The sequence below is a fragment of the Carya illinoinensis genome, chromosome 5 (assembly GCF_018687715.1).
Source record: "Carya illinoinensis cultivar Pawnee chromosome 5, C.illinoinensisPawnee_v1, whole genome shotgun sequence".
Taxonomy (NCBI): Eukaryota; Viridiplantae; Streptophyta; class Magnoliopsida; order Fagales; family Juglandaceae; genus Carya; species Carya illinoinensis.
In genome coordinates, this window is record NC_056756.1 from 1,224,692 (window position 1) to 1,241,787 (window position 17,096).

General features: G+C 38.4%; 2 protein-coding genes across 2 annotated transcripts; both read right to left on the reverse strand.

Moving 5' to 3' along the window:
- Nucleotides 1-553: 553 nt before the first annotated feature.
- On the reverse strand, nucleotides 554-4,748 carry LOC122310689 (cyclase-like protein 2). The gene is made up of 7 exons (XM_043124796.1): nucleotides 4,329-4,748; nucleotides 4,028-4,072; nucleotides 3,685-3,757; nucleotides 2,380-2,477; nucleotides 1,958-2,028; nucleotides 995-1,130; nucleotides 554-814 (listed from the first exon to the last, which is right to left on the reverse strand). Exons 1-6 carry the CDS (start codon nucleotides 4,732-4,734, stop codon nucleotides 1,005-1,007), a joined length of 819 nt encoding a protein of 272 aa, XP_042980730.1. The 5' UTR covers nucleotides 4,735-4,748; the 3' UTR covers nucleotides 554-814; nucleotides 995-1,004.
- Nucleotides 4,749-7,557: 2,809 nt separating this feature from the next.
- LOC122310688 (cyclase-like protein 2) lies at nucleotides 7,558-16,565 on the reverse strand. Its single transcript, XM_043124795.1, has 7 exons — nucleotides 16,072-16,565; nucleotides 14,887-14,931; nucleotides 14,481-14,553; nucleotides 14,194-14,291; nucleotides 13,964-14,034; nucleotides 8,003-8,139; nucleotides 7,558-7,878 (listed from the first exon to the last, which is right to left on the reverse strand). The coding sequence occupies exons 1-6, from the start codon at nucleotides 16,484-16,486 to the stop codon at nucleotides 8,014-8,016; spliced, it is 828 nt and encodes a 275-aa protein (XP_042980729.1). The 5' UTR covers nucleotides 16,487-16,565; the 3' UTR covers nucleotides 7,558-7,878; nucleotides 8,003-8,013.
- Nucleotides 16,566-17,096: the final 531 nt, after the last annotated feature.

The following is a 17,096-nucleotide window of genomic DNA, read 5'->3' on the forward strand; positions in this document are numbered from 1 at the left end:
AAAACATGCACTGGGCAGGGATGTACTGACACAGTTGGAAATTATTTGTTGTCATATATAAATGGAAGAGTTGTAATATATATAATTACATTCGCGTATTAATTTGTGTATTAATATTGATTAATTTATATTTAAAATTTAAAATAATATTATTTTTAATAAAATTTATTTTTTGACTAATCACATCACATTAGTACACAGATTAGTACATAATTATGCTTACAACTATATTTTTCTTAAATGGAATGAAAAAATATAGTTATAAGTACAATTGTGTACTAATTTGTGTACTAATATGATGTGATTAATCAAAAAATAAATTTTATTAAAAATAATATTAATTTAAATTTTAAGTATGAATAAATCAATATTAATGTATAGATTAATATGTAACTGTGCTTATATATATAGTAAAACTCAAATGGAATAGACTACACAAATAAAAACAATTAAGTGAAAACTGATTTAGACTGCCACCGACAAAAATATTTATAGGATAAACAAGACTCTTGCACGGACAGTTTGCACGAAAGTTGAAGAAAAAAATAAATACGAAACAAAATTAGAATGTACTGTTTATTACAGTAACTAACTGTGCCATATATACTTATTATTATAGAAAAATATATATATTAAAAGAAACTTTATAATTAACGTACGTATAATCATGTTGCTGTTTCCTGTAAATATTACCGAGGCACAAGTATACTTGTCTCTAGACTAATCTTGTTCCACTCGATCGATATATACTTCCTGGAGCCAATGATCTTGTTCCACTCGATCGATATATACTTCCTGGAGCCAATGCTGTTTCCTGTAACAATTTAACCAACATCCATGAGTTTACCACTAAAACTGACGAGCTGGAAGCTGCTCGCAGGTTTCGCGTTGAACGGGCCGGAAGATGATCAACATATATATATATATATATATGTATACACACACACATAGTAGGATCGATATGTAGCTGTACTTTCGGTGATAGAAAACTTACAACAAGATTATTATTTGATAAGGATGCATCTTGTCGGAGATCCTTCTGCCCCAAGCAACCTAAGAGGTAAGCAATGGACATTGTATATTCCTGCCGGGACGTCATCGAGCTTTAGGCCTTCCAAAAGGATGATTTCCTGAATATTAATTAAGCAGTACTGTTATCACACTACAAAACTTTTATTTTTTACTTGCAATAGACACGCACAACGTCAGCACTTCAATACCAATCTAGATTACAATTGAGTAATGGAAAGCTCAAGTTAAATTACAGTTGATCAGTCTATATATACTGTGAAAGGAATGGTTAAAATTATAGTTATTGCAGTTGACCCTGATCAATTAAATTGTCATATATGGGTCTCACGAAATTCTCCTGTAAGCTGAAATGAAAAATGTGAAGGATCTCTCATTCATCCTCTCTCACACTAAATTCTGGGTATTATATATAGTCTTCTCACATTCCTCAAGCTCTCGTTATAAAATCTCACATGACCATGTAGAATGATCTGTATACGGCACAAACTAAGTATTAAGGAAACAGAGGATCTTCCCATTGATAGCCAACCATGCCAGCGAGTTGCCTCCCATGCATGCAACGTGATTTTAGGTCCTTAACTCATGCAGTAATAGATGCTTTAGTTCTAATTTGTATCCCTGTAAATCTGTCCATGATTCTAGGCTAGTTTACATTATACTCGGTCCTTGAAAATTGTCTATATATTTTTGATATGTTGTCATATAATGCACGACAGTTTTCCCAAAATATCTTCTTTGTTTTATGGTCCTTAAGTCCCAGAAATTAAATAAGAAACTATAAATACAGTTGAAGAAAATTAGGATAAAGTTACAGTTACCTGCAGGTAGATACGTACGTACACCAATATCGTTAGCTAAAAGATAAAAAGTTAAATATGGAAGAATCGTCAACTCATCAGACAAAGACATGATAATTCTTACGTACCCTGCTTTCCAGAAAGAGATGATGAGACGGGAGTGCATGTTTATAGGCAGAAGTAGATAAGTAATCAATTCCTACATGGCATAACAGAAAAATGTGTTGGTGGAACTACTAACTGATTTGCAAGAGAAAGGCAGATCAGAAATGCTAATATCACGAACAAGAAATAAATTAAGCAATGTCCGTACAATAACTAGAACCAGATCGACTACATTATTCACAGGGATATATACATGTCGTTCAGCGGAACGATTCTGGTTTTAAAAGAAATATGAAAGGATTAGAATAATATATATTTTTTTTTGATAAGTTTGCTGGGCAGGTATCGACGATAATCCGCAGGGATTAGAATAATATTGCAACAAAGAGGTTTCGAAGATACCGATCATCGAGTACTGTCATGTTGGCATGCATGCATATCTTACCAACAAGTTTTATGTCAGTGTTCTCAATCAACCATTTTGTCCCATCCGTTGTGAATCCCACGAAGCTTGTGTCGAACTCCTTTTTAAACATAAGCCGCCTGAAATTGCAGTACGTTTTAGTATTATAAACGCATATTGCCCTGTTCGTACTCTTATTATTAGTTGTCGTATATTAATGAAATAATTTATTTTAAAACAATTATTCATACCAAATAAATAATATCAAGCGAACTTTTTGTACACGAAAGGGTTACGCATGCAGTATGCTGCCTAGCTATTTACGTACGTACGTAGGTAATTTAATTATATATGAATTTTATTACGTACAAGTAAAGTTGTATCCTAAATTATATATTAATACTGATTTTTTTATATTCAAAATTTAAAATAACATTATTTTTAATAAAATTTACTTTTTGACCAATCACATTAAATTGGTTCACATATTAATGTATAATTATATTTATAACTAAATTTTTTTATTATGATATATATAATTCGCACGATTTTTAACATTATTTTGAGAAAGCTGAGAACGAAAATAAGAGGCCACATATACACAGCTTTGGGGTATGTTTGAAGCTCGTCTAAGTTGTCTCAAATCATATATGGATGCTATTCATTACTTTTGCAACTTTTTATGAAAAGTTAAAAAATATTTAAATATGAGTTTTGTTATATACAATCATTTTTATAAACTTCTTATATACTTTATTGATGTGATTGGTCAATATAGTTATTTTATATTAAAAAAAATAACGTAACCAATCACGTTAATATAATGCATAAACAAATATATAAAAATGACTGTACATTAAATTTTTATTTAATTATATTTCATACCTTCAAACACATCTCAATGAACTTATAAAATCTATTCAAGCATCTAATTAATTCACTACTATTTACATATCAATTCAAATAATCTAAAATTACCTCAGCACCGGAAGGTTTTCAATGCATTCTCTCTGGACTCATTGCGTCTCTAGAATAATTATTTCATATGATATTAAAATCATTACAAGACTAGATTGACCTTGCACGGGAATGTACGTGTATATAGGGTGTAGCTCGATGATCGGTGGATTCCAATAAAAGTGCTGATCAGCAACCGACATGGCCGTGAATTATCTAATATTATGAATTATGTCTTGATAATTATTGCATTATCACCCATGAAAAGTTATTGATGCAGTGATATCTATGCTAAATAACTAATTTCCTTTTTAGACGATACATGCGAAACCATCAATTGAAAATGATTAATTTACCAAGACAGAAATTCCACGAAACATAACAACTTACCGGTCAGTATTTAATGTTTTGAAAAGGACACGCCGTACTCCTCTGGGAATATTCAAAAACTTCATAACTTCAGCTGTAATTGGGAGTATAATTGATGATCATGGCCTGGGAATTAAAATTAGACATGAGCATGTTCTGAAATTTTGAAAACAGCTAGCATGCATGCATCCCTCCCCAGCCTCCCCCCCCCCCCCCCCCCCCTTCCTCCTTCACAAAAGAGAAAGGGAGGAAAAGGGGGGCTTATCATCATTTATATGGACTAAGAATGATGAGGGAAGCTAATCAAGCGGCCGGGAAAAGAACTCCTTATCACTGCAGAGACATAATCAGTTCGATCGTTTACCGGTAATGTTCTTGTCCCTTGGAATATCAACTAATAACGCCGGACCTGTTGAAACAAAAGAAAAATATATTATTATTCATGTCAGTAGCTCATCAAGACACCACAAAGTACTATTTAATATATTAATTTATAAATGACCTCATTTCGTGATCACAAAGTAAAGAATACTGTTCATGTGTTCACGATATGCATGATGATCATTTATAGTTCCGTAGTTGATCGATATGTGTTCTTCGCGACAGAGAGTGACGAAGATTATGACTGCAAAATTCAAAGACAAAAGGAGAAACACCGAGTTCACCGTTGAGCACTTCCAAGTCAAGCGTGTCAACGTCGAAGCCGGAGTCGAAGTAGCGGTCAATCATATGGCCGGGGGAGTCGACGTGCGTGCCGCCGTGAGCGGGCAACTTCATTACAGAGGCGTTAGCGAGCGAGCCGTTCTTCATGCTAGCCGCGAGCCAGAGGAACTGGCCCAGTCCATCCCTTGATCCCCAATACGGCATGTCCGGGGTGTACCTATGGCTGATATCGATGATTCGGCCACCGTCATATATTTCTCGACGAACCGGGATAAGGTCGTCATAATTGTTGGACGGTGAGCAATCGGAGGTTTCAACACCAGGTACGGATGGATAGGCGGTGGTGGAAAACGTGGGGATGGTTTTGGAGGCGGCGCAGAGTAGGAGGAAGATGGGCAGGAAAGCCATGGTTCTAGTTTGTTAAAGATGAAGACGGACTGTGGGCTACACTTCGAAGGATCGGGGCATTGAGGACGACTATATATAATTAAATTATAAAGGCTTTGCTGGTTGAAAATGATCAAGGTGGAGTGGTTGAGTGGAGTTTTTTTTTTTTCTGAAAGGAAAACAGATTTCATTCATTGAGAATCAATACAACACTTGTCAAACGAAATAATTGAAAGAATCTGTGGAGGACAATCCTCCAGCCACACATGCTCAGAATCTAAAGACAAGGCCAACTTGGCAACGGCATGAGCAGCTTTGTTACCAAATCTGCTGAAGTAAGACAGAAACCAACAGGAATGTGCAGACAGCCTTGACTTTATATCATCTGTGAGTTGTCCCAGCCAAGAATCAGATGTGACTCGACCATTAACTATATCAACAATAGTCTTCGCATCTCCCTCAAATTCAACCTGAGTCAGTCCCAACTCATCAGCTAAAACAACAGCCCTTAGCAAAGCATAGCCTTCAGCTGCTACTGCTGATAACACAAACTGTCTTGGTGCAGCAAGAATAGCCACAAGATTCCCTCTGCCATCCCGTATAACAATTCCTATTCCCATTTGTGAGCTCTGTTTGTCAAAAGCAGCATCTACATTAACCTTAACATACTCATTAATAGGCTGCTTCCATCTGTGCAGTTGAGCTTGACTAGATGGTCTGGTGTCCAGCTGATTAACATCTCCGTCCCCATGTTGCAATTGTTGAAATAATTCTAACTCATCCACTGACCCTTGCCACAGCATAGTAGGATCTTTGAATTTGTTTTGAAAAACAAACTCGTTTCTTCTTCTCCATAGACTATACATCACTGTTGCCACCTGAACCAATTTAGCATCCACCAATTTTGTCTGCAGAACTGCCCATAAAGAAAAGAAATCTGGAATAGAAGAGGACAATTTTTGAACAAAGCTATCCGAGACCCCCCACACATCACCTGCAGCTGGACATTCCCAAAGGGCATGTACTACAGTTTCAACCTCTTGCAAGCATATTGGACACAGAGGGTTGTCTGTGATAGTACGTTGAAATAGCTTCTCTTTTGTTGGTAGAATATCATTTAGTGCTTTCCAGATCAAATGTTTTACCTTTCCAGGAGTTTCCATACCCCATACTTTCCTCCACATAGCTAAATGCTGTCCATCTCGAGAAGATTGTCCCTGCAGAGCAATTTTATGCTTTAAATCAGTGAAATATGCACTTTTGACAGTAAATCTGCCATTTTCAGTTAAACCCCATATGAGAGTATCATCGGCTCCACTGTAACTTAGAGGGATGCAGCAAATTTTAAGAGCTTCCTCCTGACTGAAAATAGCTAGAACCAAATCTGATTTCCATACCTTCATCTCAACATCGATTAAAACATCTACAGTAGCATGAGGGTCCAAAATTTGGATGGGAGACTGAATCTGAAAAGTACTAGGGATAGGAACCCATTTATCCTCCCAAATACAAATACTCTTTCCATTTCCTACTCTCCAAAACATACCTGCCTTGACCAAATCCATCACTGATCTTAAGCTTATCCATATTTGAGAAGGACAGTAGCCAAGCTTAGCCTCAACCATAGTGCCCCTAGAGAAATATTTCTCTTTAAAAATCCTTGCAACCAGAGAGTTAGGCTCTTTTAGTAACCTCCAACCTTGCTTAGCTATAAGTGCCCAGTTAAAACAATTAAGGTCTCGGAAACCCAAACCTCCCATGTTCTTAGAATAGCTAAGACTACTCCAAGCCTTCCAATGCATACCCTGCCCATCTCTGTTGTGAGACCACCAGAAATTTGCAATAATAGCCTCAATCTTATGAAGTAACTTCTTTGGCAGCCGGAATACACTCATGGTATAAGTAGGTATTGCCTGTAACACACTCTTGATTAATATCTCTTTTCCTGCAAAAGATAATAGCTTTATTTTCCAGCTTGAAATTCTTTTCCAAATCCTCTCCTTAAGGCCCCTGAAGGTATTGTATTTGGATTTACCTACAACAGTAGGTAATCCTAAATACCTATTGTAATTTCCGCATGTTACCCCTTCAGCCATCTGAGTGATACTATGCTTTGTTTCAGCCTTTGTGTTGGAACTAAAAAGAATAGTGGATTTCTGCCGGTTTAAAGTTTGACCTGAAGCCTCTTCATACTTTTTAAGAATAGATAGAACAGTAAACCATTCCTCCATTTTTGATCTACAGAGAATCACACAGTCATCAGCAAAGAGTAAGTGGTTGACCCGTGTACCACCTCTTGCAACCGACACTCCTTTAATAATCGCCCTTATTTCAGCTTGACGCATCAGCATACTAAATCCTTCAGCACAGATGAGGAAAAGGTAAGGGGATAAAGGATCCCCTTGCCTCAACCCTCGAGTAGGAACTATAATCTCACCAGGAGCCCCATTGAGTAGGACTGAATAGCTCACTGTTTTTACACAAGTCTACCCGGCATTGCATTCTTATTCTACAAATATGTCGTGAAACATCTTTCATACCTTAAATTAATTCTTATTCCTATGACATAAGATGTAAAAAATAATAAATTAGTTTTTTAAATTAAAAACAGTGACCACCATGTAGAGGTCGGCTGGGGCGCCAAGGCTCAACAAAATCCCTTTCACACCTAACAAAAAAGAGTACTGCTACATCCATGTAGTAAGTGGGTCTCGTTAGCCATATGTTGCGAACAGCGGTCTTTCTAATTAGCAGTAGCAAGATCTAAGGTTTTCAGATTATTTTATTGGCTCGCACAAGAATCATCATTCAAATCCATTAATAAGAACTCCCAAGTCACGCGCGTCAATGTCGAAGCCTGCCCCGTTGTTTATAATAAAGCTCAAAGTTTACTGACATTTGATATCTCCAGAGGACCCAATGCTCAGCAACTTCTGAAGCCAGAGTCAAACGACATGTTTATTATGTCGCCCATATAATACAACCTGAACCTATGCGCGCGCGCGCATATATATATATATATAAATATATATATATATATATTACGAAATATTCACATAATGCATCTCGAAGTCCTTTGGTGTATATCCCTCCTGCTCTATTGAGGCACAAGAAACCCTCTCTACAATTCTTATTGCTCGACACCTCCGTGGCTGACACTGTTTCCTGTAACAATTTAACCAACAAGCATACCATTAACAGTTAAAATTGATAAGATCGTAGGTTTCTAGTTAAACGGGGAAAAATGTTTCATAGGATAATAGATCACTCCCACTTTTATAACACTTACAATCGAAATTATTATTTGATGAGAATGCATCTTATCGGCGATCCCTCTGCACCAAGCAACCTGAGGGGTAAACAACGGACCGAATATATTCCTGGTTGGATGTCATCGAGCTTTAGGCCTTCTACGAGTATGATATCCTGCATATTTAAGCTGTGTTAGTATCAGGTGTCGATCCTTCTATTTATATATGAATCCAAAAACCACAAAACTCAACTTTCTTATCAGCAAAAATACACCTTCACCCTCCAACTTATTAATATTTTACACTCTACACCAAAACCATCGCATTAGACACTCAAACTACCATTATCTAATCAACGGTGCTTTTTTGCCAAATGGGATACCATAATCGTTATTGTAACAGAAGATTACATGTGTAGAAACAAAGGTATCCAGCTTGAAGTAATTAGAACCAGCTGCTCCAAGCCAGAACATCGACCTTCAGCTAGATGCTTATTAGCCAACCCCAACAAGCAGGAAGAAGGTATTGACCAAGAGCATGGCTAAAACAACGTACTCTGCAATGGCCAATCTGTACATTTTCTAGACTAGGCAATAGAGAAAAGCAATGATGGAAAGATAATCACATAAAAGGGAAGTAGTATGATGCATTTGGCCCATGTCGGCATCACTGCACAACACGAGGTATCTGTAACCACCCATGCTCATTCACATTGAACCTAATTAGTTTTTAGATGGTTCAAGTTAACAACATATGAGGTCTCATCAAAGACCATAGCTGAATCAGCTTCTGTAAGTCGGTATACCACTCTGATTGGCGAAACTAATTACCAGGGTTATGATTTTCAATGAGATCAAATCCGACGATGGCTCCAATCACCAGGAAAATATTCACTAGGATTAAAATGATATGAGATATAAGGGAAGACTCCTCAAATCAAGCAAACCACGATCAAGATCACAAGACCCGAATCATAGGCTGAAAGTGTGCAAGGAAATATTCTGTAATAGCTAGAAAAATCTTGAGTAAATGTTCTGTAAATTGTAGGCTTAAATTTAGCCTTCTTTCTTAAACTAGAACATAGACACTTGTATATATTTTTGATGAAATCAATAGCAATCTGTGTGGTGTTTTTCACTCAATAGAATTTAAAACTTTCTGTGTTCATAGTTTTAAATTTCATCATGGTATCAGGAGAGCCATCCTCCACCGAGAATTCGATCCCCCAATCTGAAAATACCCATAACCCGATCACCCACCCAATCTCTCCAACAGAAATCCCTCTCATTGCTCTCAATATTTCTTCCCAAATCAATGAAAAACTCACACCCTCCACCTTTCCTCAATGGCGTGCCCAATTCGAAGCTCTACTCATCGGCTATAATCTCATTGATTATGTTACCGGTGATAAGCTCTGCCCTAACCTTCATGACTCCACCACTTCCGCTCACCAAAGAACTCACTGGATAAGACAAGATAAACTTATCCTAAGTGCCATTCTGGCCTCCACAACCACCACCATAACCCCATTCATTTCCATTGCCAAAACCTCCCAAGAAGCATGGCAAAAATTGCACACAATGTACGCCAGCAGATCTCGGACTCGTGCCATGCAACTTAAAGAGGAACTTACTCTGATCAAGAAGGGAAGCCAAACGGTTCAAGAGTACCTGCACACCGTTAAATCCCTCGCAGATGAAATCTCCCTCATCGATCATCCCATCTCGGCAGATGATTTAACGCTTTACATCCTCAATGGCCTGGGTGCTGATTTCCGTGAGATTGCTGCCCCTATTCGTGCTCGGGAACGCCCACTCACCTTTGAGGAGTTACATGATCTTCTCGTGGGTCATGATGCATATCTACGCCGTCTTGAAGTCTCCTCTCAGCAGCTAGTAGCATCGGCCAACTACTCTAATCGCCGATCGGGTTTTGGTTCCTTCTCTGGAAATCATCAATCTAAGGGCTTCTCCAAACCAACCGGGTCTGATCGCAATAATGGTGCCTCACAACATGCCAACTCCTCGGCCCAGTACCAAAACAGCAATGGCCCACGTGACAATCGGAAGACCAAGCCCAATGGCCAGCGGCGTTACACACCAAAGTGCCAACTCTGTGACCAGTTGGGTCACACGGCCAAATATTGCCCTCGTGTTCAATTTCCTGGAGCAACGGCAAACTGTGTTTCAACTTCACCAGCCCAAGAAACAAAGTGGCTTATAGATTCGGCAGCCTCTCACAATATCACTGGCGATTTGGCTAAATTATCCGTTCATTCTGAATATGATGGCACGGACGAGGTTGTCATTGGTGATGGTTCAGGTTTGCATGTCTCTCACATTGGTTCATTGGTTCTCCACACACCCACACGAACTTTTCATTTAAATGATACCCTTTGTGTTCCAAATATATAAAAAAATCTTATTTCCGTCCATAATTTTACTACTCACAATAATGTTTTTGTGGAGTTTCATCCTCTTTTTTTTCTTGTTAAGGATCAGACCACGGGGGCGGTTCTACTCAAAGGTGCGTGTGAAAACGGTGTTTACACCCTTCCGGAGTCAATGGTGAAATCTTCTCAAAAAATGGTTGCCAACGTGCATGAAAGGACCTCCGTTGATGGGTGGCACAAACGTCTTGGACATCCATCTAATAAAATTGTCCAACAGCTTGTCAACTCTTTTTCTCTTCCAATAAAAACCGAAGACCATGTTTCTCATCTTTGTAATTCTTGTTCTATTAATAAAGCCCACAAACTTCCATTTCGCAAAAATAGTCTTCAAAGTCATGCTCGTCTTGACTTAATCTATACTGATGTTTGGGGACCCTCCAATTCTATTGGCCTTGATGGATCACGCTATTATCTCATTTTGGTTGATCATTTTACAAAATACATTTGGTTCTATCCTATGGAAACAAAATCTGGTGTTAGCACAATATTTCCTCAATTTAAACATCTTGTTGAAACCAGATTTCAATCCAAAATAAAAACCATTTATTCGGATAACGGTGGTGAATTTGTGGCTTTAAAAAAATATTTTTCTATTCATGGCATAAGCCACCTCACAACCGCTCCTCATACACCTCAACAAAATGGTGTTTCTGAGCATCGTCAGCGTCATCTAGTAGAAACGGGCCTCACTCTATTACATGATGCTTCCCTACCCTTAAAATATTGGCCCCATGCTTTTTCCACTGCGGCATATCTTATCAACCGTCAACCAACCCCTCTTCTTCAGAATATTTCTCCCTTTGAAGCATTATTTAAACAACCACCAAATTATTTAAAACTAAAAAAATTTGGTTGTTTATGCTTTCCACTCACTCGGCCGTATAACACACATAAAATGCAACCCAAATCTGTGCCTTGTCTCTTCGTGGGCTATTCCTTGGCCCAAAATGCTTATAAGTGCCTTGATCCATTAACTAACAAAATCTATCACTCTAGGCATGTTCTGTTTGATGAAAACCGAAATGGCCTCTCTGCACATACACCCTTGTCGACCTCCTCAGCAAGTGCTCCATCCATTCACGTCGTGCCTTCATGCGTTCCGCAGCCTCCACCAGTGATTTCGGCAGGGGAGAACACCTTCGCATCACCTTCAGGTAACGCCCCTTTCTCCTCTCCTTTTAATTCCGAAAATTTCAACTCTGTATCTTCATGCCCTAATCACTCTGCATCGCAAGATATTCCACCATCATCATCTAATTTGCATGAAATTTCTCCCACCGACAATACTGATTCCTTGATTGGCACCGAACCCGATCCCTCTGCCTCACCTGCACAACAGCCCACTCGAATCCACTCCATGACCACTAGGTCCATGAATAACATTCATAAACCCAAACAATTCCATTTAACCACCAAACACCTCCTTCCCAACACCATTGAACCAACCTGTGTGGGACAGGCTCTTTGTGAGCCACACTGGCGAACAGCCATGTCCGAAGAGCTAACTGCTCTCATGCGACACAGCACATGGGAACTGGTCCTTCCCCCGGATAACTGTACACCCGTGGGGTGTAAATGGGTCTTTCGGGTAAAGAGAAAGTCTGATGGGTCTGTCGATTGCTTTAAAGCGAGACTTGTCGCAAAGGGATATAATCAACGTCCTGGTTTGGATTATAAAGAAACATTTAGCCCCGTTGTGAAGCCCGCTACCATTCGAACTGTCCTAACAGTTGCTGTGATGCAGGGATGGCCTTTGAAACAACTTGATGTCAACAATGCATTTTTGCATGGAAAGTTGACTGAAACAGTTTATATGTCACAACCCCCGGGCTTCAAAGATGCCTCAAAACCTACTCATGTTTGTAGGTTAAATAAGGCAATTTATGGTTTAAAATAGGCTCCTAGAGCCTGGTACTCAGCACTAAAACAAGCCATATTGAGTCTCGGTTTTCAAAATTCCAAGGCAGATTCGTCTCTATTTATATATCAGCACAATTCTGTCTTGTGTTATCTATTGGTTTATGTGGATGATCTGGTTATCACTGGTAATGATCTGAATTTTTTATCAACTATCATTGCTAAACTTGGAGTTCAATTCTCCTTAAAAGACATGGGGCAGCTTCACTACTTCTTGGGTATGGAAGTCATTCCTACAACATCAGGTCTCTTTCTATCCCAACATAAATATATTCGGGACCTTCTTTCAAAAACAAATATGATGGGTGCAAAGGAAGTCTCTACTCCACTGTCTACTAGCATGGCTCTAAAACTGGTTGATGGAACCACATCCTTTGACAGCACTGAATTTAGAAGTGTTCTTGGAGGGCTGCAATACTTGTCTCTCACACGCCTAGACATTTCCTTTTCAGTCAATAAATTGTCTCAGTTTATGCATAAACCAACTGTCACTCATTGGGCAGCTGCTAAGAGACTCCTCCGGTACTTGAAACAGACCATTTTCCATGGTATTCACATTAAAAAACATTCCAGCTTTACTCTTACTACATACTCCGATGCTGATTGGGCGGGTAATTTTGATGATCGTACATCCACCTCAGCATACATCAGCTTCCTTGGCTCAAATCCCATTTCTTGGAGTTCAAAAAAACAAAGAGCTGTTGCCAGATCGTCCACTGAGGCTGAATATAGATCTCTTGCCAATGCTGCTTCTGAAACCGTATGGTTGCTGTCATTATTCAAGGAACTTGGCCTACCTGTCAAAACTTCACCAAAATTGTTATGCGATAATTTGGGTGCCACACAACTCAGCTTTAATCCTATTCAGCACTCCCGGATGAAGCATATTCAGATTGATCTCCATTTTGTTCGTGATATGGTTCAAAAGAAAATTCTGCATGTCCAACATGTCAATACTCAAGATCAACTTGCGGATTTATTGACAAAGCCACTCTCAAGACAACGCATGGACTTTCTCAAAATCAAGATTGGCTTAGCCGATGGCACACCCATCCTGAGGGGGCATATAAGGGAAGACTCCTCAAATCAAGCAAACCACGATCAAGATCACAAGACCCGAATCATAGGCTGAAAGTGTGCAAGGAAATATTCTGTAATAGCTAGAAAAATCTTGAGTAAATGTTCTGTAAATTGTAGGCTTAAATTTAGCCTTCTTTCTTAAACTAGAACATAGACACTTGTATATATTTTTGATGAAATCAATAGCAATCTGTGTGGTGTTTTTCACTCAATAGAATTTAAAACTTTCTGTGTTCATAGTTTTAAATTTCATCATGAGATTCATACTCAGAAAATTGACAGATAATCATCATCAGAAATCTCACTAGAAATTCTGCTATAACACCCCCCCCCCCCCCCCCTCCTCCTCCTCCTCCTCCTCTCTCCCCACCCAAAAAAAGCACAAATAAAACTATAAATACAATAAGACAAAATAAACCCAATTTTGGGATTAGGAAAAATGAGACTTCACCTGATAGATACATTATGCTCAAGTAAATCGGTAATAACAGCAATCTTCCTTCTAAAATGGTACATGGAAGAATCTCAGACTTAAAAGACAATGTCTTACCCTGCCTTCCAAAAAGACAAGATGAGCTGCAATCAAATCTTCGTGAGCAGCAGCTGATAAGTAATCGATTCCTATATTCCATAACAGAGAATGTGTTAGTGTGACCACTACATTTGCTAGTGAAAGAACAAATGAAAATATCATAAACTAGAATCAGCAGGCATCTGTTAAGGTAACTCACAAGCAGAAGACCAAACAAAAAGAAGACACTGAGTGTTGGCATATCTTACCAACAAGTTTGATGTCGGTGTTCTCAACCAACCATTTTGCCCCGTCCTTCATAAATCCTACATAACTTGTGTCATAATCCTTTTTAAACATCAGCCGCCTGAAATTGCAATAAGTTTAGCTCAACTTAAGAAGCTGTTTTATTATCATAGTCAAAATATGTTTTTTAAACATTTCAAATGCGATCATAAATATCTAAGGTAAAATATCTAAATATCTAAGATAAAATCATAAATAGAAAATATCCATCATGGAGGAAACTCTACAGCATATGGTTGTTCTAAAGTACCTATCTGTATTTAGTGTCCTAAAAAGGACACGACGTGTGCCCTTCGGAATATTTAAATCCTTCATGACTTCAGCTGCATGAAACAAAATTCAATATTTAGAAAAATTATCAGTAGATTTTTAGTTAGCTGCTGAAGGCCTAAGAAGCATTTGACTTCAATCTTATGGTTTATGTGAGTAGCTATGGGTTGACGTACACATACGCCAGATCATACAGACTGCTACAGAATGTTATTTAAAAATCCCGCAAAAGTCAAATATTCTTCCAGAGGAAAATTACACAGAACGTCCAGAAAATGTGAAGTAGCATATCCCCCATCCACTACGCCCCCAAATAAGCTACATCTTAATTTACATGAACAGAATCTCATCAGGGAAAGAGGTAACATAGAGAGAATTTCATTTACCAGTTATGTTCTTGTCCCTTGGAACGTCAATCAACAAGGCCAGACCTGTTGAAAGGAACAACTCTAATCATCAGTTATATCGACAACATAAATTATTATCTTATGCATTATTGATAATATTTCATCAGAGAGGAAGATGTGAGAAATTCCCATTTAGTTCATGGTAAGAAGAACGAACCATATCAAGCAACAAAGAGCAAATAAGGATTCCACTTTACAGAGAACCGAAAAGGAAAGACTCCTTAAAGTACTCTTTAGTTCTAAATCTATATCTATAGCCTCTAAGCAAGCTCAGATATTCTCCTATTTGTAACCCCTAGGAGTTGTCTCAAGTGGTAAAGCCTTGGGCTTGGGGGTATGCTCCACCAGCTTCAAGTCTAAGGTTCAAATCCCCTTGGATGCAAACAATCTTTAGGGACTATCGGACTAGAAGATGTTTTTCTTGAATTATCCGACGTGCACTTGCAGAAAACTCTTAGCTAAGGACCTGTGCACCTACGAGAATCAGGATTAGTCGGTACGTCGTTCCTAGACACCCGGTGCCAATAAAAAAATTTAAAAAAAAAAACAAAAAAAGAAAAAGAAGAAGAAGAAGAAGAAGATATTCTACGACTCCCTAGTCCTTTAGTTTGACTAAAAACTAAAATCGTTTGAATCCAACAGTAAATTTCCATAAAAGTCGAATATTACGAAGCGCTACAACAGAGATGAAGTGATGCTGTGAGAAGGAGCAAAGGTGATGAGGCAACTGTGGTTGAAAACTTGAAATTTTGAAAATAAACTAGAATTTTTTTCTTCTTCAATTGTTAAAATGGTTTTTTTTTTTTCCCCTTTTCTTGTGTTAGTCATATTTGAAGTGGTTTTAAGTCTGGTCTGCCTCAAAGTATAGATTTCTCTCAGCAAAAAGACAGCATAGATTGAAATTGTCTGAGTTTCACATCGGAGAAATAATAAAAAGAATAGAACGGTTAATAAATATAACGTTATAGGCCCCTACTCCCCAGATATTTATTCTCCACGACAACTGGGATGTTATGGATATCACACTGAGGAATCCCTTCGCAATCTCACGCTCTATGATATGTTTCTCCAAGTTCAGAATTGCAAATGATCGGTTAATTTCTAACTTCATAACAATGAATTTTGACGACCAATAGACCGAAGCAAACGAAAAAAGATAATTACCATTAAGAACTTCCAGGTCAAGCGTGTCGACATCGAAGCCAGCGTCCAAGTAGTGATCGAAGAAGTGACCGGGAGAGTCGACGTGCGTGCCGGTGTGAGTGGGCAGCTTCATTTCCGAGAAGTTGGCGAGCGAGCCGTTCTTCATGCTCCCCCGGAGCCAGAGAAACTGGCCGAGGCTGCCCATAGAGTCCCAAGACGGCAAATCTGGAGTGTATCTGTGGCTGATATCCATGATTCGGCCTCCGTCGTAGACTTCTCGGCGAACGGGGATGAGCTCCTCGTGTTTGTCAGAGAGAAAGCACTCGGCGGTATCGGCGCCAGGGTTGGAGGGGTATGCTGCAGTTGAGATCGAGAACATGAGAATAGCCTGAGAAGCGGCGCAGAGTAGGAGGAGGGGGAGTCCTAGAGAAGCCATGGTTGTCAGCTCGTTAAAGAAAGATGAAATGGAGTCGAGCGGTATGTATTGGTAGAGTTGAGTGTCTCAGTGCGCGTGAGAGAGAGAGAGTAGAGAGTGGCAATTAACACGTAAAAGTTCCGGCGCGTGATTGACAAGTTTTTTTTTTTTTTTTTCCTTTTTTTTCTTTCAATTCTGGACAGAATTTTACGAGATTAATTGTTTGCAAGAAAGAAAATTAATATAATGCGATTTTCCATATCTATAAATTATAAAATAATTTAATAAAATAAAAACATTATTTGAATTTTCATTTATTGATGGGATAAATAATTTAGGTGATATTATTGTAGAGGATCTGTATATTAGTCTATAGCTATATATAATATTCTATCAAAGTATCTTATCTCTTATAACTTCTTGTTTTACTTGCTATGCCTATTCATATTAATACTATCGTTTATAAAAAAAAAAAATATTCTATCAAAGCATCTGCAAAAATGTTACAGGCTGCAAGAATCCTCGATTCTCCCTGGCAGGGTCCTCTTTTGATTTTCTTAACTTTACCCAATTAACAATGGATTTTCCAGCAATCGCACAGAAAATTTATTTGATACATCCATATGACAGA

What these genes read in the sequence shown, in the direction of transcription:
- LOC122310689 (XM_043124796.1), bottom strand. Translation starts at nt 4,734, where the DNA reads ATGGCTTTCCTGCCCATCTTCCTCCTACTCTGCGCCGCCTCCAAAACC. An exon ending in TGACTTGGAAGTGCTCAACG is followed by an intron (nt 4,073 to 4,328) that starts GTGAACTCGGTG and finishes TTGTTTCAACAG; the next exon opens with GTCCGGCGTTATTAGTTGAT. An exon ending in AAAACATTAAATACTGACCG is followed by an intron (nt 2,478 to 3,684) that starts GTAAGTTGTTAT and finishes CTGCAATTTCAG; the next exon opens with GCGGCTTATGTTTAAAAAGG.
- LOC122310688 (XM_043124795.1), bottom strand. Translation starts at nt 16,486, where the DNA reads ATGGCTTCTCTAGGACTCCCCCTCCTCCTACTCTGCGCCGCTTCTCAG. An exon ending in AGGACACTAAATACAGATAG is followed by an intron (nt 14,292 to 14,480) that starts GTACTTTAGAAC and finishes TTGCAATTTCAG; the next exon opens with GCGGCTGATGTTTAAAAAGG. An exon ending in TTGTCTTTTTGGAAGGCAGG is followed by an intron (nt 8,140 to 13,963) that starts GTAAGACATTGT and finishes TTAAATATGCAG; the next exon opens with GATATCATACTCGTAGAAGG.